This window comes from Rattus rattus, chromosome 1 (genome assembly GCF_011064425.1).
Source record: "Rattus rattus isolate New Zealand chromosome 1, Rrattus_CSIRO_v1, whole genome shotgun sequence".
NCBI classification, from domain to species: Eukaryota; Metazoa; Chordata; class Mammalia; order Rodentia; family Muridae; genus Rattus; species Rattus rattus.
In genome coordinates this window covers 210,289,055-210,313,838 of record NC_046154.1, presented here as the reverse complement: position 1 = coordinate 210,313,838, position 24,784 = coordinate 210,289,055, and the positions used below count along the sequence as shown (strand labels likewise).

General features: G+C 44.0%; 1 protein-coding gene across 1 annotated transcript; it reads left to right on the top strand.

Moving 5' to 3' along the window:
* Nucleotides 1-24,784, top strand: Ywhaz (tyrosine 3-monooxygenase/tryptophan 5-monooxygenase activation protein zeta). Its single transcript, XM_032914565.1, has 6 exons — nt 1-142; nt 3,080-3,384; nt 18,729-18,852; nt 19,579-19,742; nt 19,824-19,919; nt 22,305-24,784. Exons 2-6 carry the CDS (start codon nt 3,091-3,093, stop codon nt 22,362-22,364), a joined length of 738 nt encoding a protein of 245 aa, XP_032770456.1. The 5' UTR covers nt 1-142; nt 3,080-3,090; the 3' UTR covers nt 22,365-24,784.

The following is a 24,784-nucleotide window of genomic DNA, read 5'->3' as shown; positions in this document are numbered from 1 at the left end:
TGGAGGAAACCCCGTGTCTGCGGAGCGGCTGTAGCCTGTGAGCAGCCAGATCAGGGACAGAGTCTCAGCCTCGCCGCCACCGCTGCCGCCGCCCAGAGACTGCCGAGCCGGGTCCGTGTGCCGCCACCCACTCCGGACACAGGTGAGAAGCCGCCCTGAGCCGACCTCCGCTCCCTTCAGCCCTCCGCTGCGCTGCGGGCCGAGAGGGGTCTCCCCCGGAGGACCCGGGCGGCGGCTCGGCTCTGCCGGGCCCGGGCAGGCGCCCACCGCCGCCCCGGGTCGCTTGCTTCTGGCCTGTGGGGCTGCTCATCGCCCCGTTCTGGTCCCCGGGTGGGGGTGGCGGATCAGGCGCCCACGCGCGATACCCAGGGGCTCCTACTCCCCAGGGCGACCGCGATCCGCCCCCGCCGGCACCCTGCTTCCGCCCGCGACTGTGACTCGGTCGTGGCGCAGGTGAGGCCGCCCCCACCCGCGGTACCCCGGCCACCCCTCCCCCACGCGGGGGGCAGCCAGGTAGCACGCGGGGCGCTGGGGTGGGGCCCGTCGGGGACCCTGAGTTGGGTTTGCTGGGTCCCGCAATGCCGGAAAGGACTCTCGGGGCGCGCGGTGGGGGAGGGGCGCGGCCAGAGCTAGGCATGGGGGCACAGGGTCTCGGGGTCCCCAGCGTCCCGGACCGGTGGGAGGTGCGCATCCTTCCCGGAGCCGCGGCCCCGTAGTGGGGGCTGCGCCTGTCTGGGTGGGGCCCTGCCCCTCCCCCTACCGCAGCTGTCGGGGCTTCGGGACTCCGGTCGGACACAGGCGGAGGGGACCCTGGGCGGGAGCGGGGTGTGTCCGGCGCGGGTCGGCCGCGGTTCCGCTTCTGCGGGCGCGGATGGCATCGGGCCCCCGGGAGGGTGAGTCGCTCTCCCCCCCCACCATCCGACTGGGGCGGGTGCGCGGACTGCTCCACCCTCTGCCGGGGTTGGGGGGGGGATTCACAGTCGGAGTAGGTTGGGCTCCTTGACACAGTTCCGCCATGACAAAGAGAGTCGGGGACTAGCGCGGAGGCACCAGCCTGGGCGGAGCCAAGGAGGGGAGGTGGCTGCGGATGGCGCGGACGCAAGGACTAGCGCTTTAAAGTCACCGCTGCGCGGTTTCGGTTCGCCCCACCCGCCGGCCTCGGGCAGCTAAGGGTTAAGTGGGTGCGGCGAGTATTCCCGCAGTCTGAAGGCGAGGCCCGGGAGCACTAGTTTTCCTGTGAGAAACCTAATCCACTTCCCCTTATACGGGAGGTTGGCAGAGGAACGTTTGTACTGACTGGGCTTACATCATTTTTTGGAAGCAACATTTACCAGAGACGGTTTCTGATGTTAGATTTCGAGACCCCGGAGGGGAAGTATGGGTTCACAAATTTTAAATAGTTGATGCACTGAAGGTACTGTGTCTCGAATTTAAGCTAGCTCCGTGTTTCTGTTCCGGACACTGCTCGTTTGGCCAACCAAAAAGAGGTCGTCCTTTCTGGAAAGGGAAAGGAAAGGATTTGATAATTTCCATGGTGGGCGGCTGTGACTCTTATGCCTTTATTGGTGCCTTCAGGTTGTGACTTTTTCATTATATTTTGTGGGATCACTATATGATTTAGAATCTTGCTCTTGACATGGTTGAAGAAATAAGTAAATTGGAATCTAGAGATCGTTGAAATTGAGCAAAAGAAAACTGAGAAACTATGAAAAAGAAGAGCTTGAGTACTTCTGTGACTCGAGCTAGAAATAATGCGGTAGACATTGGAAGCACTCGGGTCCTTCCGTGTGTTGTAGACTCAGTGCTCACTCATAGTAGGAAGTATGGGTGTGTGCTGAAGCAAGAGGTCATACAATGCCATATAGAGACAGATTTGGTCTTGGCTTTAGTGATTGCTAGTGGTAGTGTGTTCAAGATGTCTTAAGCAGCAATTAGCCAATTATCTTGAGATAATTTTTATTCCATGATCAGCTGGCAAATGTTACAAGTGTAGTAGATCAGGGTTGGGGAGGTGCTAAATAAAACTCAGTCCCTCTTGGTAAGAGTGTATACATATAAAGGTTAGAGTATGTGAGTTACATTACACTGACATGACTCACGATTCTGTAGGTATGCTCTTCATAAGCATTGTAGATCCCAGTCCCTACCCTAACCCCTTCACCCCCATGCACACACTCGAGGGTCCCTACCCACAACCCCTTCACCCCCATGCATACACTCGAGGGTCCCTTCCCACACAACCCCTTCACCCCCATGCACACACTCGAGGGTCCCTTCCCACAACCCCTTCACCCCCATTCATACACTCGAGAATCCCTACCCACAACCCCTTCACCCCCATGCATACACTCGAGGGTCCCTTCCCACACAACCCCTTCATCCCTATGCACACACTCGAGGGTCCCTTCCCACAACCCCTTCACCCATGCACACACTTGAGAATCCCCACCCACAAGCCCTTCACCCCCATGCATATACCTGAGGGTCCCTTCCCACACAACCCCTTCACCCCCATGCATACACCTGAGGGTCCCTTCCCACACAACCCCTTCATCCCCATGTACACACCTGAGGGTCCCTATCCCTAACCCCTTCATCCCCATGCACACACTCGAGGGTCCCTTCTCACAACCCCTTCACCTCCATGCACACATTCGAGGGTCCCTACCCACAACCCCCTTCATCCCCATGTACACACTTGAGGGTCCCTACCCACAACCCCCTTCACCCCCATACACACACTCGAGGGAACGCTGCTCAAGTGGGTCATTTAGTGGTATTAGGGTCAAGTGATACTTTGGCCAAAGAAAATAGAGGTGGGTTTTTAAGTAGCTTATATGTCCATACATGCTTTGATCTTACTTGAAATTGGGATCTTCTGAACATCTGGAACATGCAGTTTGACTAACCCACTGTTAATATTCAGACTATGCTAGTTTTCTGGTTGGTTTGGGGACGTGGGGGTGTTTTAATTCCTCAAGCTAGGTTTGAGATGCTGGTGTGCCTTAATTACGACAGGTATAACGAGTGTGTGTTTTTCACAGGAGTTTTCTGAGTGTTTCTCTTGTTCACCTTGCAGAATATCCAGTTATGGATAAAAATGAGCTGGTGCAGAAGGCCAAGCTGGCCGAGCAGGCAGAGCGATACGATGACATGGCAGCCTGCATGAAGTCTGTCACTGAGCAAGGAGCCGAGCTGTCTAACGAGGAGAGGAACCTTCTCTCTGTTGCTTATAAAAACGTTGTAGGAGCCCGTAGGTCATCTTGGAGGGTTGTCTCGAGTATTGAGCAGAAGACGGAAGGTGCTGAGAAAAAGCAGCAGATGGCTCGAGAATACAGAGAGAAGATCGAGACGGAGCTGAGGGACATCTGCAACGACGTACTGGTAAGAGTCACTTGCTTTGGCTTCAGAAATGCATGGGGGCCTTTGTGTCTTAAAAATTGACTATTATAAATTAGAACTTGTCGTTTAAAAGATGCTATAAATAGAACAACTGCAGATCAGGTCTGTAAGATAAATGTAATAATGTTTGCCATGCAGGTCAAGTTAAACAAAGTGGAAAAACAGTTCACTGACAGTTTGTGTTCCTATAGTGCTAGGACTGATACTCATAGACGTGTGCATATGAACACAGGGATTTTATACCTCTTGTTTTATGTAAAGAATGTGGTATAAGCTCAGTCTAGAGCCAGCTCCTGTCTCTGGATTAGCCGTTATAGTAGAATGAGTCCACTGGAGAAAACTGGTTTGCAGTTGCTTGTGTGGACTTATCTGTTGTGAGTCAAACTGACTGGTAAACAATGAAATACTCTACTTGGCTGTCCAGTCTTAGAAGTACCTAAGTATTTGGCACCCACTGTGCTTCTAGGAGCTTAAGAGATGAAACAGTACATTGTGTGCATTTCCTATTTTTTAAGATAATGGGTATTTTGGGAAGGGGTTGTTTGGTTTTTTATTAAGAAAAAATTGAGGGTAATCTAATAGACCAATCAATTACTTTTCTGAGGCAGAATCTGTCTTACCACCCAGACTAGGCTTAAAACTTATGTTGGCTCTGCTGTCTCAATCTCCCAAATGCTTGGGGGTCACTATACCTTGCAAATTAGAATACTTTTAAGACTGCCTTTTTCGATAGAAAAGTTTTGGTTTCTAAATTGTACTTTTTGTTCTTCAAAGCTTTTTAAAGATTGAACCCATTTTAAGGTAAAAACAGATCATAGTCTTAAGTGGCTTTTGCTTTGGGTACATTTTTATTTGTTTCTTTATATAATAAGAGGTTTATGACTGCTGTTTTTGCAAGGTTAAAAAGTGCTATATTGAAGCACTTTTGAAATTAGGTAATTGAGAACTTGAAGACTGGACAGGTAGCCATCTCAGACACACCTGCTTTCCTTGCTGATCTGTTTATCACTAGGTTTTATTCAGCCTAATAGGTTTTGTGTAAGTACTGGTTTATATTTTGGTTTCAAAGGGTATACTTAACAGATTGTACTTTCTCCTGAGACAAAAACATCTTAGGGACAAAAGAGACATGCTAACATTTGCCTCTATGATCTTGCTGCAGGCAGCTCCAGGTAGGTGTTTGCATATTTTCCACAGGCAGGATATAGAGAAGTTCTCAGATATTTGTGACTTTTCCTAAGGACCAGGTGGCTTCTACTGTCTCCTGGTTTCCTGTGAAGAAACTGCAGTTATCTGTAAATAGCCTCTTCTCAGGGTTCTTGTCCCTTGCTTCCTGCGTGAGTGCCTCCATCAGGATACTTGCAGTTCTTCACAAGGTCTAAATGAAGTTTCCCCCTTGAAAGCTTGATTTCCTCACTGCATATGTAAATGGCTTAGAGAATTGTATGCAAGCTTTTGCCTCTAGCTCAGTCTTTTCAAAAGTATAGCTCTGGTTTATTACATACTAATAATGTTAATATCAATGCTCAGATGCCGTTCAGTGGCTCCTTGAGAAAGAGGGCAATGGAATTAGGTCAGCAGTACTGCCGGAACTCCAAGGCTTTCTTTGTTTTTGCTTTTCAGCTTGAGAAGGCTCAGTAAGTAAATAAAGTGGACTTCCTACAGGGCTTTTCTAAAGAGGTGATGGTGACTTAGAAATGGTTTTCATAAAATTCTTTCTGCCCTTTCTAGTGAAATAGAAGAATAAAATGTAGCCAATACTTCCCTTAGTGGGAAACGCGCCTTTGTGCTTTATGAAATCGTGAGCGCGGTTTCTTTCTCTGCTGTTGGTTGGTATCATCAATGATGAGTGCAGCCTAATTGTTATATTAATCACCTACATGGCATTAGCCGAGAAAAATACTTGTGGCTCTTGAGCACCCTAATCTAGCTATAGTGTTTAATGTGTCATTTAATAAAAGTAGTCTAAAGGGAGGGACTGCGCTGTCACATGGGCGATTGTCTGTGTGCTCGTCATAACTGTTTTCCCTACATAAAAGGACATGTTCCAATCTTCTGACATTTGTTAGAAGTCACAGTGTTGAGTCTCATGTAGACCAAACACTCTTCCTAAGTGAGAGGCCCCAGTCATTAGAGATATCTAGTAATAATTATTCATAAACCCAAAAGATATAACCCCAAAGGGGTAGTTTATGCAAGTCATAGTAAAATAGATTAATATACTAAAAACCTATTTCAGACTTTAAATATATTGTGATATGGAAAGCTGGAGGGTGGTTTTTTTTTTTTTTTTAATTTAAACTACAATTTTACAGTGTAAGAAAACTTGAGTTCAATTTAATAGGAATAATGTGTATATTGTCCGTTGAGTTGTCAGGAGGAGAGTCGGTTAGGTGCAGTTGTTGGGCATAGATTTTTATCTCTAGCCCTCAGAATTACTATGTATTAACTAGTGCAGGAAAAAGATAAGAAACCAGGCGGCTTCTGTGTGTCTGTGTGGGTCTTGGACTTTAATAATTGCTATACAGTTGATAATGACTGAGTGTCTCCTATGTTGAGAATAAAGACTTGACAGAAGAATGTTCCTGGTGATTGTCACCATTCCACTGCTTTCTAGATATGTGCGTGTGGCTTTGTCACATGTGGCTTTCAGTGTTTTAACACTGAAAGGACTAAGGTGACCAAGTAGATAGAGTGCCTTCCAGGAAGAGTATGGGGAATGTGTTTGATTGGTTAGGTTTCTCATCTTAAAGGATGGTATTCAGTGAGAAATTTTATCTATTTGAGAAGGCAAAAATGATAGGTGGAGGGAAATGCTGAGGGGAGAGGAGGTGGTACTTGTTCAGTGTCCAGAGTGGAGACAACCAACACTGCACATCATCACCTGTGAGGAATCCCTAGGTGACCTGTAAAACGGAGTGTGAGCATGTGCAGACAGGACTGTGAGTGAGACAGGGTGAATTCAGGTGAGAATCAGAATGAAAAAGAACTGCAGAAGCCTTAGGGACTGAGGAGATGAGGGTTACCTCTGAACCAGAGGCTGAACCCCTGAACCGTTCCACAAACACATTTATATGCTTTGAATTCCAATTCAATCAGGAAATAAACCATATTGGGGTTGTATTATCTTACATAGGGTTGGTCTCCCTCTCCCTCCCACCTCCCCTGTAAGCTCATTGGTCTGCCGTTGTACATGTGGTGTTCATAGTTGGCTTAATAGATTATCTTTGAAGTATGTGTCCTATTGCCTATTTTTAATATAGGGTTCAGATGTCGGCTTTCCCTGTACAGATGAGTTGAGAAATGTTCTTACATGCTCCATCCTTGTGATGTGTTTCTTCAGTAAGATGGGACTTAAATGTGTGATAGATAGGCCATGTATGATGTCGTACATTTGGCAACAGTAAGGCTATAAGAAAACAATAAAGCCTGTGATTGCATTTAGAAACAAGTATTGCATTTAGTACATTGGAGTGGTTAGAAAACCTAGCTTGTGGTGTTGGGGATTTAGTTCAGTGGTGCCCTGGGTTCGGTCCCCAGCTCCGAAAAAAAAAAAGAAAGAAAGAAAACCTAGCTTGCCTCAGACATTTTATTCAAGTTTTGGGCATTAATGTTTATGATGAAATCGTTTTAAACATTCTTCTCAATTAAGTGAAGTTTAACTTGACATATTAAATGAAGCTTCTTTCTGTAAGAGCTGTTCTCTCAGCCATTGTTAGAATGTTAGTCAACATTTGTATGTTTAAAAAACCTCACACACACACACACACACCCCAAGACCCCCTTTTCAGTAGTTTCCCCAAGTGCTGGGACTAGGAGGAGAAATGGGCATTGACCAGATGGTGAATGTTATGATAGGATTAAGGATTTTAAAAATCATGGGAAACTTTTAAAAAATGACAAACTTTGTTTGGAGTAGGAAAAACAATAGTGGTTGTTTTAGAACTTGGGGATCTGGTGGCCCACATCTTTCATCCCGAGCACTGGAGAGCAGAGGCAGGCTGTGTTTAAGTCTAACCAAGGCTACATGGTGAAATCTTGTCTCAAAACACAGTACACCACACCCCAGAACCCTCCTTTCCCCCAAAGAGAGAAAGGTAAAAAGGCTGTATATTAGTTATTTTTCTCCGCGTAACTCTGGAAGGGAAGGTTTATTTGGGTCCAGCATTTAAGTGCAGTCATTTGTGGTGGCAGTAGATCAAATCAGTTGGTCCCATTGTATCTGTAGTCAGGCAGCAGGGATGAGTGTTGATGGTCCGTTCACTGTCATTCCCACCCCTGGAAGGATGCTGCTGACCTTCAGGGTGAATCTTCCCTTTGCGGTTGAACCCAGAATGCCTAGAGGTGTTTTCTGTTGCTGTGATGAAACACCCTGACCAAAGCAACTTACGAAAGGCTACACTGGATGCAGGAGCTGATACAGAGACCCTGGAGGGGAACTGGCTGGCTCCAGGCCCCTTCAGCCTGCTCTCTTACAGAGCAGTGTTCTCAACCACCCTAATGCTGAGACCCTTTAACTGTTACCACATACAGTTCTTCATGTATGTGGTAACCCCCAATCATAAAATTATTTGTGTTGCTACTTGGTAATTGTAATTTTGCTACTGTTACGAATTGTATCAGTTTTCTGATGGTCTTCGGTAACCCTGTGAAGGGGTCACAACCTACAGGTTGAGAACAACGGTTTACAGATCACTACCCACAATGGGCTGGGCCCTCCCCTGTGAATCATTAGTTAAGAAAATGACTACAGGGCTGGAGAGATGGCTCAGCGGTTAAGAGCACTGACTGTTCTTCCAGAGGTCCTGAGTTCAATTCCCAGCAACCACATGGTGGCTCACAACCATCTGTAAGGAGATCCAATCCCCTCTTCTGGTGTGTCTGAAGACAGCTACAGTGTACTTTATAATAAATGAATAAATCTTTTAAAAAAAAAAAAAAAAAAAAAGAAAAGAAATGACTACAACTAGATGTCAATGGAGGCATTTTCTCTCTTCTTTTTTTTTCGGGACCGAACCCAGGACCTTGCGTTTCCTAGGCAAGCGCTCTACCACTGGGAGGCATTTTCTCAATTGAGGCTTCCTCCTTTCTGATAACTAACTTGTGACAGTTTGACATAAAACTAGCCAGAACAATTGACCTTTGTCAGCTTGACATACAAACATCACTGTTAAGCCATAACCTTTTTTTTTCTTCCCCACGATCACATATGTATATCAATGTTTTTGTTATAAACACTTCAAATTTTAAGTTCCACAGCCTTTAAAAATTCAAACGCTTTAAAAGTTCAATCTCTTAAAATCCAAAGTCCTTGTAAAATTCCAAATTCCCTAAAAATTCAAAGTCTCAACTGTGAGCTCCTGTAAAATCAAAAATAAATTGAATACTTCCTTAATTCAAGAGGGAAGGACCAGGGCACAGTCACGATGAGACCGATTCCAAAATTCTACAGTATAAAAAAAATCAATGCCTACTACCTAGGATCTACTCACTATCTTTTGGGCTCCTCCGAGGGTCTTGGGTCACGTCTGCAGCTCTGCCCTATGCCACACACACAGCTTGTCTTCTAGGATCAGTCTGGATCCACTCCAATGTTTGTGCTGTTCTGGTGGTCGTCCCACAGGACTGGCATGCATCTCCAAGATACTGTGACAGCTGCACTTTCACCAGGAACCTCTTAAAGGCTCTGTTCATGGTGCCAAGCCTCAACTTTTCTGCATGAAGTCCTGGGCCTTCAACTGCCACTGAGGCTGCACCCTCACCGGTGGCCTCTCCTAGTGCCAAGCCTCAGCTGCTCTCCAAGGCCCTTTCATAAGCCTTCAAAACCAGAACCATCTAGGTGGCTCTTATACTACCAAATTTGTCTGCTGACTTGTGCATGGTACAACCTCGGCTGCCCCTGGGAACACGGCTTCTGTGTGCTGACTCGCAGGTTCAGCTTCTCAGAAAACTTTCTTCAGTGATATTGGTCTCTTAATCACTGCTAATTTCTCAGCCCCAGCTAACTAGTATCTATTGTCCCAGTAAAGCAAAGAGCTTTCTCTTAAAGGTGCCTAGTCTCTTAGTCACAGCCGAGAGTCTTCATCCCAGCTTACCCAAACCACAGAATCTTAATTCAAAAGAGCAGATATAGAGTGTTTACTCTCTCCATCTCCCCAAGCTGGGCCTCCACGGTCTGCATTTTTCTCAACACTTTTCTTCCAAGCTCCCACAGAACAGCTCACCAAGCTTTGAACAATGACTTTTCTCTTCCAAAGTCCTTCCACAATTCTCCCCAAAACAACTTGGTGGCCACTGTCACAATACCCTACTATCCTGATACCAATTTCTGCCCTAGTTAGGGTTCCTATTTGTGTAATGGAACACCATGACCAGAACAACTAGGGAAGGAAAGGTATTTGACTTACACTCCTGTCTACACTGAAGGAAGTCAGAGCAGGAACCTGGAGGTGGGACTTGATAAAGGCCATGGATGAGAGTCCTCCTATCTAACTCCTGTCTTGCTCAGCATGCTTTCATATCAGCCCAGGCATGGCACCACCCACTTGGGACTGGGCCCTCCCCCAACAATCACTAAGTAAGAAAATGCCTTCCATGCTTGCCTGCTGCCTGATCTTATGGAGACGTTTTCTTTATTGAGGTTCCCTCCTCTCAGATGACCAGCTTGTGTCAAATTTGACATGAATGAGTTGATGGAGAAAAGCTCATTAATAATAATTTGGGGACTGGAGAGATGGCTCAGTGGTTAAGAACACTGTCTGCTCTTCCTAAGGACCCTGGTTCAATTTCCAGGACCCTCATGGCAGCTCAAAATTGCCTGTAGTTCCAGTTCCATTGATCTGACACTCTTACACAGACATAAATACAGACAGAACACCAATGTACATAAAATAAAAATAAATTATGTGTAAATTTTTGCAGAATTGGATTTGGCTTCTGGGGCATCTTTAAGTTGTGAAAGACTTAGGCTTTTTTCTTGCTGTGTCCAGAAAACAGCCGTGTCTTTACAGTCCTGACAGTACTGAGGACCATACACTTTCTCTTGGCTCTAGGGAAAAGGTGATCTTTGGCATATTTATGCTAAAGGGTGGGGTTTTCAGAGTCAAAATCAAGGATGTTCTAACGTCAACTAAGTTGGATCAGTATTAATTCATAACCATTGAACTTCTAGTAAGCTGCTTAAGCTTGTCCGGATGCTTGGGACTCCCTACTGTGTCTTCCTCTTGGTCCCCATAGCCTCCAGTACTGTGGCAATTGTAAATGGAGGGAGCTCGTGTTTGTAGGGTCTTAGAATAGCTGCCTCTGCTAAGGCCAACATCTGTTTTCTTGAAATAGCTGCTTCTGATCCTCTTGTGCAAACTACTATTACCTTGGGTGCTGCCTGTTTACTGTTTCTACTGTTTTATTCATTTACATTGTTGGGTGCAGTGTGTTTCCAGGTGGTACCTAGTTATACCTTATTAAGGGTAAATTTGGGGTGTGTGTGTGTGTGTGTGTGTGTGTGTGTGTGTGTGTGTGTGTGTGTTGGGACAAGTGGGGAAGCTTCCTGAACCTTTGAAAGCCCCATGATGAGGCTTGTTCCCAGCACATTTGTCCCTCTGACCATCTAGTAGACCCTCAGAGGATTTTGTTGTTTCAGACAAGGTCTGGCTGTATCCCTGACTGACCTCAGAATTTGTAGATATCTAGGCATGTGATACACTACACCTAGCTCTGTCTTAATGGACAAAAACAAATTATAATATCCTTTTTTTTTTTTTTTTTTAAAAAAGACAGTATTTTTGTATGTGTAATAGCCTGCCAGCCTGCCTGCACATTTGTCTGGGGCCAAAAGAAGCCAGATGAGGATATTGGATCCCTGGGACTCCAGTTGCATGAGCTACCATGTGGACACTGGGGGACTAGAAGCCGGGTTCTCTGTAAAAACAAGCCAGTGCTCTTAACCACTGAGCCATGAAAAGATTCTTTTAGTGCTGTGTCTGGCTTGGTCTTTTCTCTATACTGTTAAATAACTTTTTTTTCTTTTAAGATTTATTATGTATAAGTACCCTGTCACTGTCTTCAGACACACCAGAAGAGGGCATCAGATCCCATTACAGATAGTTGTGAGCCACCATGTGGTTGCTGGGATTTGAACTCAGGACCTCTGAAGAGCAGTCAGTGCTCTTAACCACTCAGCCATCTCTCCAGCCCTAAATGTTTCTTAGTTATCTTCATAAAACTTTTCATTCTGCATATTTGCTTGTCTTTGCCCAGATCCCACAAAGCCTTTGGCTTAAGCTGGTATTGTCCCTGATGGAAGGTTCACAGCTCTCATCTCTGACCTAAGGACTTCTGAGTCCTTACTCTCTGATTCCCTTCCACTAAGGCCTGCAAGTACCTGGAGGTAGACTTTGGGGAAATGGTCAGAACCTGGGGGTGAGGGAGGGACAGGTGTTGATGAGCTCCTCAGGGAGGTTGCTCAGCAATTAAGAGCCACTTAGATCATTGGCTGATCTTCAGGAGGACTCCAGTTTCATTCCTATTGCCGCCTACGTGGTAACTCAGAATTGTCTGTAATTCCAGTCCTAGGAGATCTGACACCTTTTCCTGGTCTCTGCTGGCACCAAGCATACATGTGTACGGACATACATGCAGGCAGAATATCTTTATACAAAATAAATTTAAAGCTAATTAAAAATTGTTGCTCAGTTTAAAGTGACGAGCTTAGATCCCAGAGGCCAATTGTTTTGACAGAATAAGCAACTTTAGTTACATTTAATTTCATGTACTTAACCAGAACCATGTTGTTTTCGGTAATGGCTTTCCTTCCAGTTACCCTTAGCTCTCGTCTGAGAGCATTGTCTTCAGACTGTTTCTTCAGTCATATCACAGAGATAATGAGAAGCCTTGCATGCCTAGCTTCTATGTTAGTTTCTGTATGGATTTTTATGGTTAAGGACAGGTTTGCAGACTTCATGGCCCTATAGTTAATATTTATTGACTGGCTGGCTGCCCATTTTTTGTAAACCCTGTGTCATAGAAAAGTAGATATAAAAAGCCTCTCCTTGTAAGTCTCAACTGGAGAGGGAAATGACTGTGCACAAATAGATGAAGGGGCTCACAGGGAATTTACAAGATACATAATGTGCGCAGGTTACAAACACTGTTAAAGGGTTGGGCTGGGGTGTGTGTGGCTCATTTGATGACGGGATGCACCTGGGTTCCATCCTTAGGCAGTGTAAAGGGCATAGTGGTGTGCGACTGTAATCCCAGCATGCCGCCTCTGGGTGATGGCTGAAGGGCCACAAGTTGAACTCCCTGTGTCATGTAGCTAGTTTCAAGGCTAGAGCCTAGGCCAAAGAGACTGTCGAAGGCCAAATCTTAGGTGCTATGCTCCTGTAATCCAGTACCTCAAGCAGGAAATAACAAATTTGAGGTCATATATAAGATAAAACCTTGGCTCTGAAAATGAAACTGTAAAAGAAACTGAGACACACATTTAAAGGGTGCTGGAGAGATGACTCAGTTGATAAAACATGTACTGTGTGAGCAGGAAGCCCCAAGTTCAGATGCCCAGCTCTTACTGGACTATAGTCCTCTCCTGGGGAGGCAGACCCACAGATTTCTGCCTCGCTGTACTGGGGTCCAAAAAGAAGGAAGGAGGGAGGGAGGGAGGTAAAAGAAGAAAGGTGGAAGACAGCTAAAGTTGACCTCTTCCCTGTCTACACACACAGCTCTATAATGGAAGCTTGGTAATGGGACCTTGTTTGTGAGGCCCAAGGTTATGCTGCATGCAAAGGGGCCTGGGGAGAGGGGAAAAACATGCTCAGGGGTGTCAGGGATTTGTCAACAACTGGTGAATTGGTGCCTGATTGTTATCTATATTGATTAGCAGTTACAGTTTGGGTGTGGCATTTGCCTGATGGTTGGTTAGTTATTTTGAGGCAGGCTCTCATTCTATAGCCCAGGCTGGCCTTAAATAGAAGTCCTACCTAAGTGCAAAGCTCCCCCAGGGTTGGTAAACAGTAGTTCCTCCCCATCCTGTTTTCCCCGAGTTACAGGGGTAATGCCTTCCTGAACCGATGATGGCAATGCTGTGCTGTCTCCCCTCCCCCAACTGGTCAAAGCAAAAAATGCATTCCGGGGGCTGGGGATTTAGCTCAGCGGTAGAGCGCTTACCTAGGAAGCGCAAGGCCCTGGGTTCGGTCCCCAGCTCCGAAAAAAAGAACCAAAAAAAAAAAAAAATGCATTCCGCCAAGCATTTTAAATTTTGTAAAGATGGTTTGCTTATTAAATTTTTGGCATAGACTGCCATTTATGGTATTTTAGGGTGCAGCCCAAGGGATTATTAATGTATCAGCTCTCTTGTTGGTTTTAAGACATTAAATAAAGGTCTGCCGTGTGCTTATTGCTGGGAATGCATTGGAGGTGATCACCCTCATCACTCTTCATATCCTCACATCTGGCCTTTAAAGGTAGCTGCTGTCCTTGTGACCTCATACACAACACTCAGTGTTGCCATAGGAAGCATCATTAGCATGTTTTGTGAGCACTTCACTAATTGGTTAGTTTGGAGCAACCCTGGTTACAATTTGGGAACAAGTGCCCCTTCAGCCACAAGGGGGAGTAAGAGACTAAACTCAGAAGCAGCGAGCCTGTTAAATTCATGGCTTAGCTTTCTGTTATATATTTTAAGAGAACTAGAAATGATGGTAAATTCTGTAGGTCTACAGAATAAAGTGCTGGGGAAACTTTACGTGGGAAAGAATTGCCCAAGACTAGGAATGTGTACCATGTCCTCTCTGAGGGTGTTTTAGTGTCATTGAGTGATGTGGCGATACACTAAAGTAGAGGAGTGGGTTTTGGAGTCACATTACAGCTGAGCTGCATTTTCAGATTTTAGTTCCTTAGTTTTAGGATCATTGTGAGGGTGCATGTGGCTGTGTGTATGACTAGTCTTGGATAGTCCACACTGGATTTGAAGTTGTGGTCCTGCCTCTACCTCCCAAGTGTTGGCACTTATGCCCAGATCTCTGTTTTTTGAAATAGGATACAATTCATGCCAAAGCTCAGGCCAGTCTCACACTTGGCGCAGTCTTCCTCCCAATTCTAGGGCTATAGGCACAAGCACCAATCTGTTACCCTCCTGCAATTGATGCAGTGCTTGTTCTAAGTGTAGAAAGCGAGAGCTGTCTCCCCATGCTTACTCATGTTTACTCATGCATCACTGCTTCTGTGCTGCCTCTGGAATTTGAAATACATTTGCACCTAAACCACAGGACACTTCTTTACAGGAGTCAGTTTTCCTTGGGGGGGGGGGCTCTTAAGCATTAAAATCATGTCACCAGTCTTGGCACAAGGCCTTTAGCCATCTTACCTGCTCTTAATTTTTTTTTTTAAGTCTATTCGTGTTTTGTCCAAGTGTGTGTCCGTTCACTGAGTGGGTGCCTGGTGCCCTTGGAGGCCAAAGGAAGGTACTGGATCCCCTGGGGACTGGAGTTACAGATGGATGAGAACTGCCCTATGGGGAGCCTTGGCAGTCTGGAAGGGCGGCCAGCGTTCTTAGCTGCTGTGCCATCTCTCCAGCCTGCTTCTATGGTTTTAACCGGGAATCCAACCAAATTGTTTACTTACAGGTTTTTCTTAAATACAGCATTGGACCACTGTTCTTATCAGATGGTTCCAGAGTTCTGTTCCCTTACACCCTTGACTCACTGTCCTTAAGTTGGGCTGCTTTTCCATCTGCTTTTCATGGTTTTGGTCTTTTCCCCCGTTTCCTGGTACACTGTCCTTTGATTTGGTTTACTTTTGTAATTCTCCGTTAGATACTTCAGGCTTTCTTGGGGGCAGAGGTTCAGGTGTGATGTCACATGGCAGTGAGCATGATGCTTGGGAAGCATGTGCTGTCATGTTACTGCTCCAGCACTGCAGTCTGTTGACCGGAAAGGGCTTTTGAACAAACCCCTGACTGCTGGCCATTGTCTCAGAGTCACAGACCACTGGAGGCCTGAGAGTTAGAAACACACCCAGGTCTCATAAAAATAAAAGCTTTAAAAAGTATCCACTGTTTCTTTGTTTTTTTTTTAAAGGGTAAAGTATAAATTAGGTTTTTAAAAGTTGTATGCTCTATATGTCTTTGCCTTTTTTTTTTTTAAAGTCAGAGGAGGAAATGTACTCTCAAATATCTAGGAAATCTGAAGGTTGATGATAGATTGGGGAACACTTAGCATATTGGGGACACTTCTGGGATAAAAATGGAAAGCAAACTGAAGTTAATGTTGCAGTGAAACCAGGTGAGTGAAGAGTGATCCTTGTACTGCCTCAATGGCCAGTTCTCACTCTCTCTAGAGTGAGTTCCCTTGGCTCAGGCAGGTGGGCAGACACTGCTCTGTGGCTGCTGCTTCTATCACAGGTGCTTACCTGGCACCACGTGTGTGTTGTCCTGGTGAGCACTCAGCATCAGAAACACAGATTTTTTTTTATTTTTATTTATTTATTTTTTTTTTGGTCTTAGGAAACTACTAATTATCTGATAGTGTCAGCCTTAGTTTATATTGTATCTTAATTGTCTAAAAGTTAAATAGTGAGCTTTGTTTATTTTTATATTTGAGAAGTGGGTCTTTAAGGCACTAAGGTCATAAAAATTGTTCTACTGAAGGTTGTTGTAAAATTCTCTTTTATTTAAAGTAGGCTGTTGAAAGTATGCATTCATTGTAATTCAGTCAGAACTTAATATTTGAGCATCTTAAAAGCAGGCAGCATAATGGATTTGGGGGTTTGTTATTGTTGTGTAGCTTATAAGATTGAAAACCATGAGATCCTACTACCATAACTACTAGTAGGACTGGGGCATGATCACTTAAGCCCATGAATTCCAGTTTACACCTGGACAGTATTGAGGTTGTAGCTCGAGAAACAAAATTGACTGTGTGAAAGTGAAAAGGTGTAAAATTGTTTTAATAATTGTACCTACTCCAAGAGAAAAAACAAACTCAGCCCTGCCATTTTCTCCATCTTGCAGTTTATTCTGTACTTATGTTTAGTGTTCACTAGTCCCTGACGACCAAAGAAAGGATAAGTCCTTGTTCTCCTCAAACTAAAACCTTTAGAAGTAGACACGATGTAGGTGGAACTCATGCGCTTATTTAAAAAAATAGGTTTAGGAAGAATGTGTTAGTATTGAAAAGTATTTTAGTACAAATTATTTCCTGTTCTTTTTGAAGAGGGTGGACAGTATAAACAGTTGCTGTATTTTCAGGTGAGCAGTGTACAGTGTGTTACTAGAAAGTTACAGGCATTAACAGTGATGTGCCAGCACTTGGGAGTCATTCTTCACTAGTCATCCTGTGCAGCCATAACTCTTTCTAGTCAAAGCAATCAGCATTATTGTCTACTGTCTTCTTGCTTTCTGTGTGGGCTGTTTTGTCTTTTATGCATGTGGTTACACCATGTGCATGCCTGGTGGCCTTGGAGACAAGGGTGGCCAGATTCCTCTAAAACACAAGTTGCAAAAGTTAAGGAGCTGCCATGTAGGTTCTGGGAATTGAGCTTGGGTCCTCTGGAAGAGCCTCCTGACTGCCAAGCTGAGCTCTTGCTATCCTCACTGCTGTTTTGAACATCAGCACTTACTGTCCAAAAATAACAGCTAGACTTCCTTATCAGGAAGCAAGACAAGGCAGGATTCATTGAATCCTTTACTGCTATACATTCACAGTTTTTAAATAAAAAAAATTGTATAGTCCTTGGAACTAGGAAGTTACTGTAACCCCTGCTTTGACGGCTTTTTCTGTAAGGAAGATGGGGAGATGCTGCTGTCACTGACATGAGTAGATTCCCAGGCCCCATACATGTGGTGGACCTGTTATAAGTTGAAGGTGACTTTTTCAGATGTTTTTTGGCTGCTGTTGGTTTAAATGAAAAACTCATGGTTCTGGAAGCCTGTGATTATCCTCAGAAAATGTGGGTGTGACTTTCGTGCATCCAACTAGATGCTTTTGTTCATGGGGTCCTTTTAAGAGAGGTTTAGACATTGTGGTTACTTGGTTGGCACTCTGAAAATTAATGAAGTGAGTCACGTCAGTGTTGAGGCTGAGGGATTGCTGTTGGGTCTGTTCCTGCAATCTTCAATAAGGTGGGGGGTTTGGTTTGGTTTGGTTTTTCAGAGGTCTCTGTAGCTCTGATTGTCCTGACACTTGGCTCTAGCTACACTCACCTGGAGCTCACGAACTGGCTCTTCTGCTTCTCCAGTGCTGGATTAAAGATGTGTGGCTCAGCATGGTTTTTAGGAATACAGAAATTACTGATAAAAAGTAGGTTGCTAATTCCCACTAACATTTATCAATACTGCCTAAAGGAGTTTCTGTCACAACTTTAGGTTTTTACATTGCACCCTCCACACACTCAAGTTGATTCTGTGGCTTTGCTGGGCCAGTGCAAGGTCACTGAGACACGTTTCTAGCCCTTTGGGCAGTGTGTTATTGTTGGGGGGGGGTGTTGTTTTTAGAGGCAGGGTCTCTCCATGAGTAGCACAAGCTATGCTTGAACTCAGAGTGCTTCTGTGTTGCCTTTAAGTGATGAGATTACAAAAGTGCCCACGCCAGCTGCCAGTCATGTACATTATGAGGGGTGGTCACTCAGTTAACTGTATCTTTGTGACCTGTCTACATTCATAGAGTAGGCAGCAGGATTCAAGTGTGTTCACTTATGTCCCCCATCATTAGATAATAGATATTCACATCTTTTCAGAGAATAAAAACCAGAATCTAAGTACTCTTGGAAGAATTGGCTCATCTGGGGTTCAGCCCAGATGAGCAGGAACATCACCTTGATTTCAGAGCAGAGGTATCCAAGGGAGTGGGTATGGTGAGAGACTGGTTTGTTTTTAAATTCACTCAGTTCTACCTTTTTCTCTCCAATGCAGTTATATCATCTACTTGAAATTAACTATAAAAGGTTGGTTTTATTTGGTGTGTGACAATTCCAGTAAGCTTTAAGTTGCTAATAGTTTTAAGCAAAGCTACAGGATGAAATTTTACCATTTGTGATGATCTGTAGATAAGACAAATTGCTATGCTGAGATTAACAAGTGTTTTTCCATCTGGCCTTTCCCTGCCTTGAGTTGCTCATTGATTTACACTTTTGAGACTGCATTGGTTTGCAGTCGAGCTTGGTCCTCATCCACCACAGTCCTCCTGCACCAGCACTCTGGAATGCTGTGCTGTTAGAAAAGCTAAGGTTTTGTTTTGAAATCTTTTACAACTGAGTCTATAGTGTTTGCTTAAGAAAAGTACTTAACTTTGGCTTGTAAGTATTGTCTTAATATTTCTGTTTCTTTTCTTCTGAAGTCTCTTTTGGAAAAGTTCTTGATCCCCAATGCTTCGCAGCCAGAAAGCAAAGTCTTCTATTTGAAAATGAAGGGTGACTACTACCGCTACTTGGCTGAGGTTGCTGCTGGTGATGACAAGAAAGGTGAGCTGGTTTTGCTTGGTTGAGCTTACATGCATCTTCCTTTCTGTTATGTTACTTAGAGAACTGAGCACTCTTTCTTTCTTTTTGTCTTGTGTTTTTGCCTGTTAGTATTTTGAACTTGAAGCTTTCTGAAAAGCTGTTTGTATAAGAATGTCTCCTTGTGGGGTTGGGGATTTAGCTGAGTGGTAGAGCATTTGCCTAGCAAGCACAAGGCCCTGGGTTCGGTCCCCAGCTCCGAAAAAAAAAAAGAAAAGAAAAGAATGTCTCCTTGCTGTTACCAGAGGTTAACCTCAGAATAGAATGAGGAAATCACAAGATGGTGATCAGATGGATGTGTGTATGAGTGTTTGCCTGCATGTGTTTGGGCACACGTGTCCGATACTGTTGTAGGTCAGAGCAGCGTGATTGGATCCCCTGGAATTGCAGTTACAGACTGTTGTAAGCTGTCCTTAGGGTGCTGGGAATCAAACTAGACTGGGAAAAGTAGCCAGTGTTCTTTGCCTCAGAGTTATCATTTCAACTCAGCTCCACTCTGAGTTGCTTTTCTCTTGACAACAGCGAGTGACTAGTGTGATCCAGGACAGCATTGTTTGTTTTAAAGAGAATAATTTGGATAAGACTGTCAGAGCGTATATTTCAGAGGACACATGCAATCTTAAATGAAAAGTTTGGCTTAAGCTGCAGCATAGAATTTGAAAGTCCATTTCACTGTGTTGCATTATCTAGGAATTGTGGACCAGTCACAGCAAGCATACCAAGAAGCATTTGAAATCAGCAAAAAGGAGATGCAGCCGACACACCCCATCAGACTGGGTCTGGCCCTCAACTTCTCTGTGTTCTACTACGAGATCCTGAACTCCCCAGAGAAAGCCTGCTCTCTTGCAAAAACAGTATGTGTTTTACCTGTTACTTGGGAATTGGGCAGTGTTCATTATTTGAATTCTAAGGTGTACTTTGTTTTGCATTTGTAGGCTTTCGATGAAGCCATTGCTGAACTTGATACATTAAGTGAAGAGTCGTACAAAGACAGCACGCTAATAATGCAGTTACTGAGAGACAACTTGACAGTGAGTACCTAAGACAGTCTGAAGGGTGTGGCCAGATAACTGAATACAGTGTCCTATCTACTGTTTACAAGCTTACCAAGAAGAAAACTACCTTATTGAGAACATTGCCAGTACTTATGAGAGATAGATAACTTTTGGGCTTAACTTATCCTAAGTTAGTTACTCCTTTCCGTTTCAAGTCTAGAGTAGTTTCATTTTTTCACCCCAGAATCAGTCATGTGCTGACTCAGCAGAAGTATCCAGGTTTCTTGTGGTGGAGGAAGAATCATGAGTTAGTTACAGGCTAGCCTGGACTACTTAGTGACAAGCTTGCCTAGGCTACATGACAAGATTCTATCTCCAAAAAAAAACAAAAACCCAACAACAAAAAAAGTAAACTTGCTACTACTGGTGTCTAATTTGTCTTTGAAGTTGGTTTTCTTGTCCTTTAGTGTTGTGCATGTTTGGTGGGAACAAGTGCACCCCTTGCACGCCTTGCTTGCCTGGTCTCTAGCCCAGGGAAAGGTGGGGTTGATGCTCTGCTGTGCTGAAGGTTTGAACATGAACCCCATATATATACCATTGTCTTAACCAAACTAAAACAACAGTTCTTGAAAATTCATTTAAATGGTTATTTATTATTTAAATAGGATCCCAATAAAGCCATGCTTATGGTTGGCTCCTTGGGTTTTTCCTTCTTCAGATGAGTAGTAATTTGAAGTTTTGAGGCTTGGGTGAAAAAGTTACCCAGCATTTGCTGTGTGTCAGGGAAAAGGTAGAAATGAGTGTCTCTGGTCTATGGGCTACTTTTCTGTGTGTGTTCAATTTGTCTAAGAGACTTGTCCATTCTTTATGTGTTTTACTTCCAGTTAAAGTCTGTAGCTAAAATTATTTTACTAACTCTAACTGGGGTTGTCTACAAACTTAAGAGACTTAAAAATAAGTAAGGGCTAATATGGAATTGACTTGCTGTGCATGCTGGAGGTAGGATTTGGGCCTTCTATACACTAGGTGAATACCACTGAGCTGCATCCTGCCCAAAGGAAAGAAAAGACGTCAAATATGAAGCACTTGATTCATTAGCTAATTTCTAATTGTAAGAATATATTGGGGGGGGGGTGAGTGTAGCTATTGGAAAAGTGCTTACCTGCGGTGTATAAGACCTTGATTATGGTCCTCAGTAAGCTAAAAATTTATTTTACTTGCTGAGCATGGTGACACACAGCTGTTATTTTAGTTGGTGGGAAGCTTAGGCAGGAGAAATACAAATTCTAGGCAAAGCAAGAAGAAAACTAGCACTAAGTCTTACATGTTGTCTAGGCTTGCGTTGAAGTGATGAGGTGGTATTTAAAGTAGACCTTAGGCCTAGGTGTGTCACTACTTTTAGGGGTTCATGATTGAATGCTCCTCTCATCCATTGGAATTATGGGGTGAGTACAGGAAAGAGTGTCCTAAGCAGAGTGAGAAGGTCAAGGAGCAGCTCTACCCTGAGCCTTGTTAGCAGACTGCTGTTGACAGCGTGACACCTAGCTGACATAACCAGTGCCTCACAAGAGAGCTGTCCTGATTGTAGTTTGTAAGGTTTATACACAAAATGTAAAACCCTTAAAGGACAAGGAGGGAACAGACAGGAGACTGTTGTCATATTCGTAAGCACACAGGCTGCAAGAAGACATCTGGCCAGCTATGTGTGACTTTGAGTCTGTTCTAGGCCAAGTGTGGAAGGTGATTTGGGGAGAATATATTAGGTTAGAGATTAGATTCCTTTTTCTCCTTTTTAAGTTTGGCTTAAAATATTTTACCTGGAAACAGTTGGGACTATTTAGAACTGTATTAGCTTATTGAAACACTATATCAGTAATGAGAAGTTAATAATGAAAACCATAATCCTACGACACCTTTCTTCTTTTTGGTAGAATATTTGCTTCTGTCCATAACATTTGTTAGGTTTGTTTTGGGTCTGGAACATTGTCAGGAGAGGCCAGCTCACCCAGCTCCAAGAGTAAGATCTTTCTGGAAAACACTCTAAAAACCATTGGCATTAGAGCTTTGGTTTTACATATTTGAGAGTCAGAACTGAGAGGAATGGCTGGCTCTGCATTAGGCTCTACGGTGGGTTTGGGGCTGAGGCTGGGCAAGCCATTTAAGCCACCTTGTCTAAAAGACTGAGATTTCCACTTCCTGCCCATTAGTTACTTAAATCTGTTCTGTTGAAAGACAGACAGATGTGCTGTGTATCTGCCATTCCCCAGGTCAGGCTGTCCTTCAGTGATGCCTTAAGCTTTCTGACTAAAGCATGTAGTCACAGGCCAGACCCACCCTTAACATGTGTACAGAAGGTTGGATGCTGGTTTTGTTTCTCAATCTGAAGTATGCTGAAAAAAATCTTTTCCCTTTCTTTACCAGTTGTGGACATCGGATACCCAAGGAGACGAAGCAGAAGCGGGAGAAGGAGGGGAAAATTAACCGGCCTTCCAACCTTTGTCTGCCTCATTCTAAAATTTACACAGTAGACCATTTGTCATCCATGCTGTCCCACAGATAGTTTTTTTTGTTTACGATTTATGACAGGTTTATGTTACTTCTATTTGAATTTCTATATTTCCCATGTGGTTTTATGTTTTAATATTAGGGGAGTAGAGCCAGTTAACTTTAGGGAGTTACTCGTTTTCATCTTGAGGTGGCCAATATGGGATGTGGAATTTTTACATGAGTTACACATGTTTGGCATAGTTAGTACTTTTGGTCCATTGTGGCTTCAGAAGGGCCAGTGTTCAAACTGCTTCCATGTCTAAGCAAAGAAAACTGCCTACATATTGGTGTGTGCTGGCGGGGAATAAACAGGATAATGGGTCCAGTCATGAGTGTAGTCTGTGTGGGTACTGTAAGGCTTGGAGCACTTGTGAGGCTGGGACACAAACACCCTGTGGATGCACGCTGAAGCCGTGTGTCTGCGTGCACACCCTTGACCACAGCTCCAGAAGTCGTCTGTAGACAAAGTTGTGACCCAATTTACTCTGATAAGGGCAGAAACGGTTCACATTCCATTATTTGTAAAGTTACCTGCTGTTTGCTTTCATTATTTTTGCTACACATTTTATTTGTATTTAAATGTTTTAGGCAATCTAAGAACAAATGTAAAAGTAAAGATGCAGTACAAACGAGTTGCTTGGTGTTCCCGGCTCCATGCGGATCAAGCACAGCGGTAAACAAAATCCCATGTATTTAACTTTTTTTTTTAAGTTTTTTGTTTTGTTTTGTTTTTGCTTTTGTGATTTTTTTTTTCTCTTTTTGATACTTGCCTAACATGCATGTGCTGTAAAAATAGTTAACAGGGAAATAACTTGAGATGACGGCTAGCTTTGTTTTAATGTCTTATGAAATTTTCATGAACAATCCAAGCATAATTGTTAAGAACACATGTATTAAAGTTCATGTAAGTGGAATAAAAGTTTTATGAATGGACTTTTCAACTACTTTTCTCTACAGCTTTCCATGTAGATCAGTCTTTCGGTTTTGAGACTTCTCTAAAGGAAATTGTTCTCCTTATTCCCTCTTGGCAGCTAATGGGCTTTTACCAATTTTGAATGCAAAGTTTATCATAACAAAAACGCTAATGTAGCTTCCATTCTCAGCCACGTCCCCCACATTCTTCCTCTTACTCCCTCTCAACAATGAAAGTGGACTTTTATTGGGGGTGGGGGGTGATTGGCAAAAGGTAATGTGTTCCATTTAAAATTGTGGTCTACGGCGTTTTCTAACTTAGGAAGCCACAATGTTCTTGGCCCATGTGACTGACACTGGGCAGCATTAACCGTTAAGTTCTGTGCTTCCAAGTCACTGTTGGTTTTCAGAATTTCCTGATGCTCTTACAACCTGCCTGTCTGGGATTCCAGTCCTCTATTTCCATGTCGGGCACAGGCTCACGTCCCTTTTACTGTCTTGTCACCAGCCATTCCAACTTGGTGGCCATGTATTTGGGAAAGGCCGCATGATCTTCCTGGCTCCACTCAGTGTCTGAGATCCCACTTCCTTCCTCTGCTTGCATCCCACAGCCTCTCCTCATCCTCTCCTGCAGCCCAGCTCCTCAGTTGAGCTTGTGTTTATCTCCCTGGAGACCCTGCCCTGAATGGTCTGTCACCGTCTCCCTTTAAAATCCTTCCTCCTCCTCTCCAATAAAGATGGGGCTAAGTCACACCCAGAGCTCACACCCCACCGAGTATTTCCTCAGTACTTTACAGAAAACACCAAACAGAAATGCCATTCTACAAGAGGTGTGTTTTTCCTTAGAATGTAAGCTCCTCAAGAGCAGGGACAATGTCTTCTGTATGTTCTATTGTGCCTAGTACACTGTAAATGCTCAATAAATATTGATGATGGGAGGCAGTGAGTCTCAATGGTGAGGGGAGAAATTCCAAGCATGTCCTGGCTCGCTCCATGATGATCCGGTCACATTCTGGAACCCCATTCCTTTGGGACAAATTAAACAAATACTGCATTCAGATGAAGTGCGGTGGGCTGGGGGTGGTTTCTAGAGAAATGAAATCACACCTGTGGTGCCACAAACCCTCTTCCCTTACAACTCATTACCTTGATTTTCCCTCAGCTCCCAGGCTGAGGAGAATTAAAGCAGTGGACAGCAGGATGTCCTCTCATTCGAGTAGCTTACAAGTGATGCCTGAAGCCTGTCACATTTGCCTAATTGGCTTACTCATATGCATTAGACATTGCTAAACCAGTTTGACTCTGAAATTGTGATTCTTACCTGCTCTTAGTTACTGATGTTTTTATGAATAGGGCCCAGTAGATGAAGAAAGAATTGCAACCTCAAATTTCCCACCCTCTGGAATTTGAATAATAAATTTGTTTTTAACTTATTTCCCTAA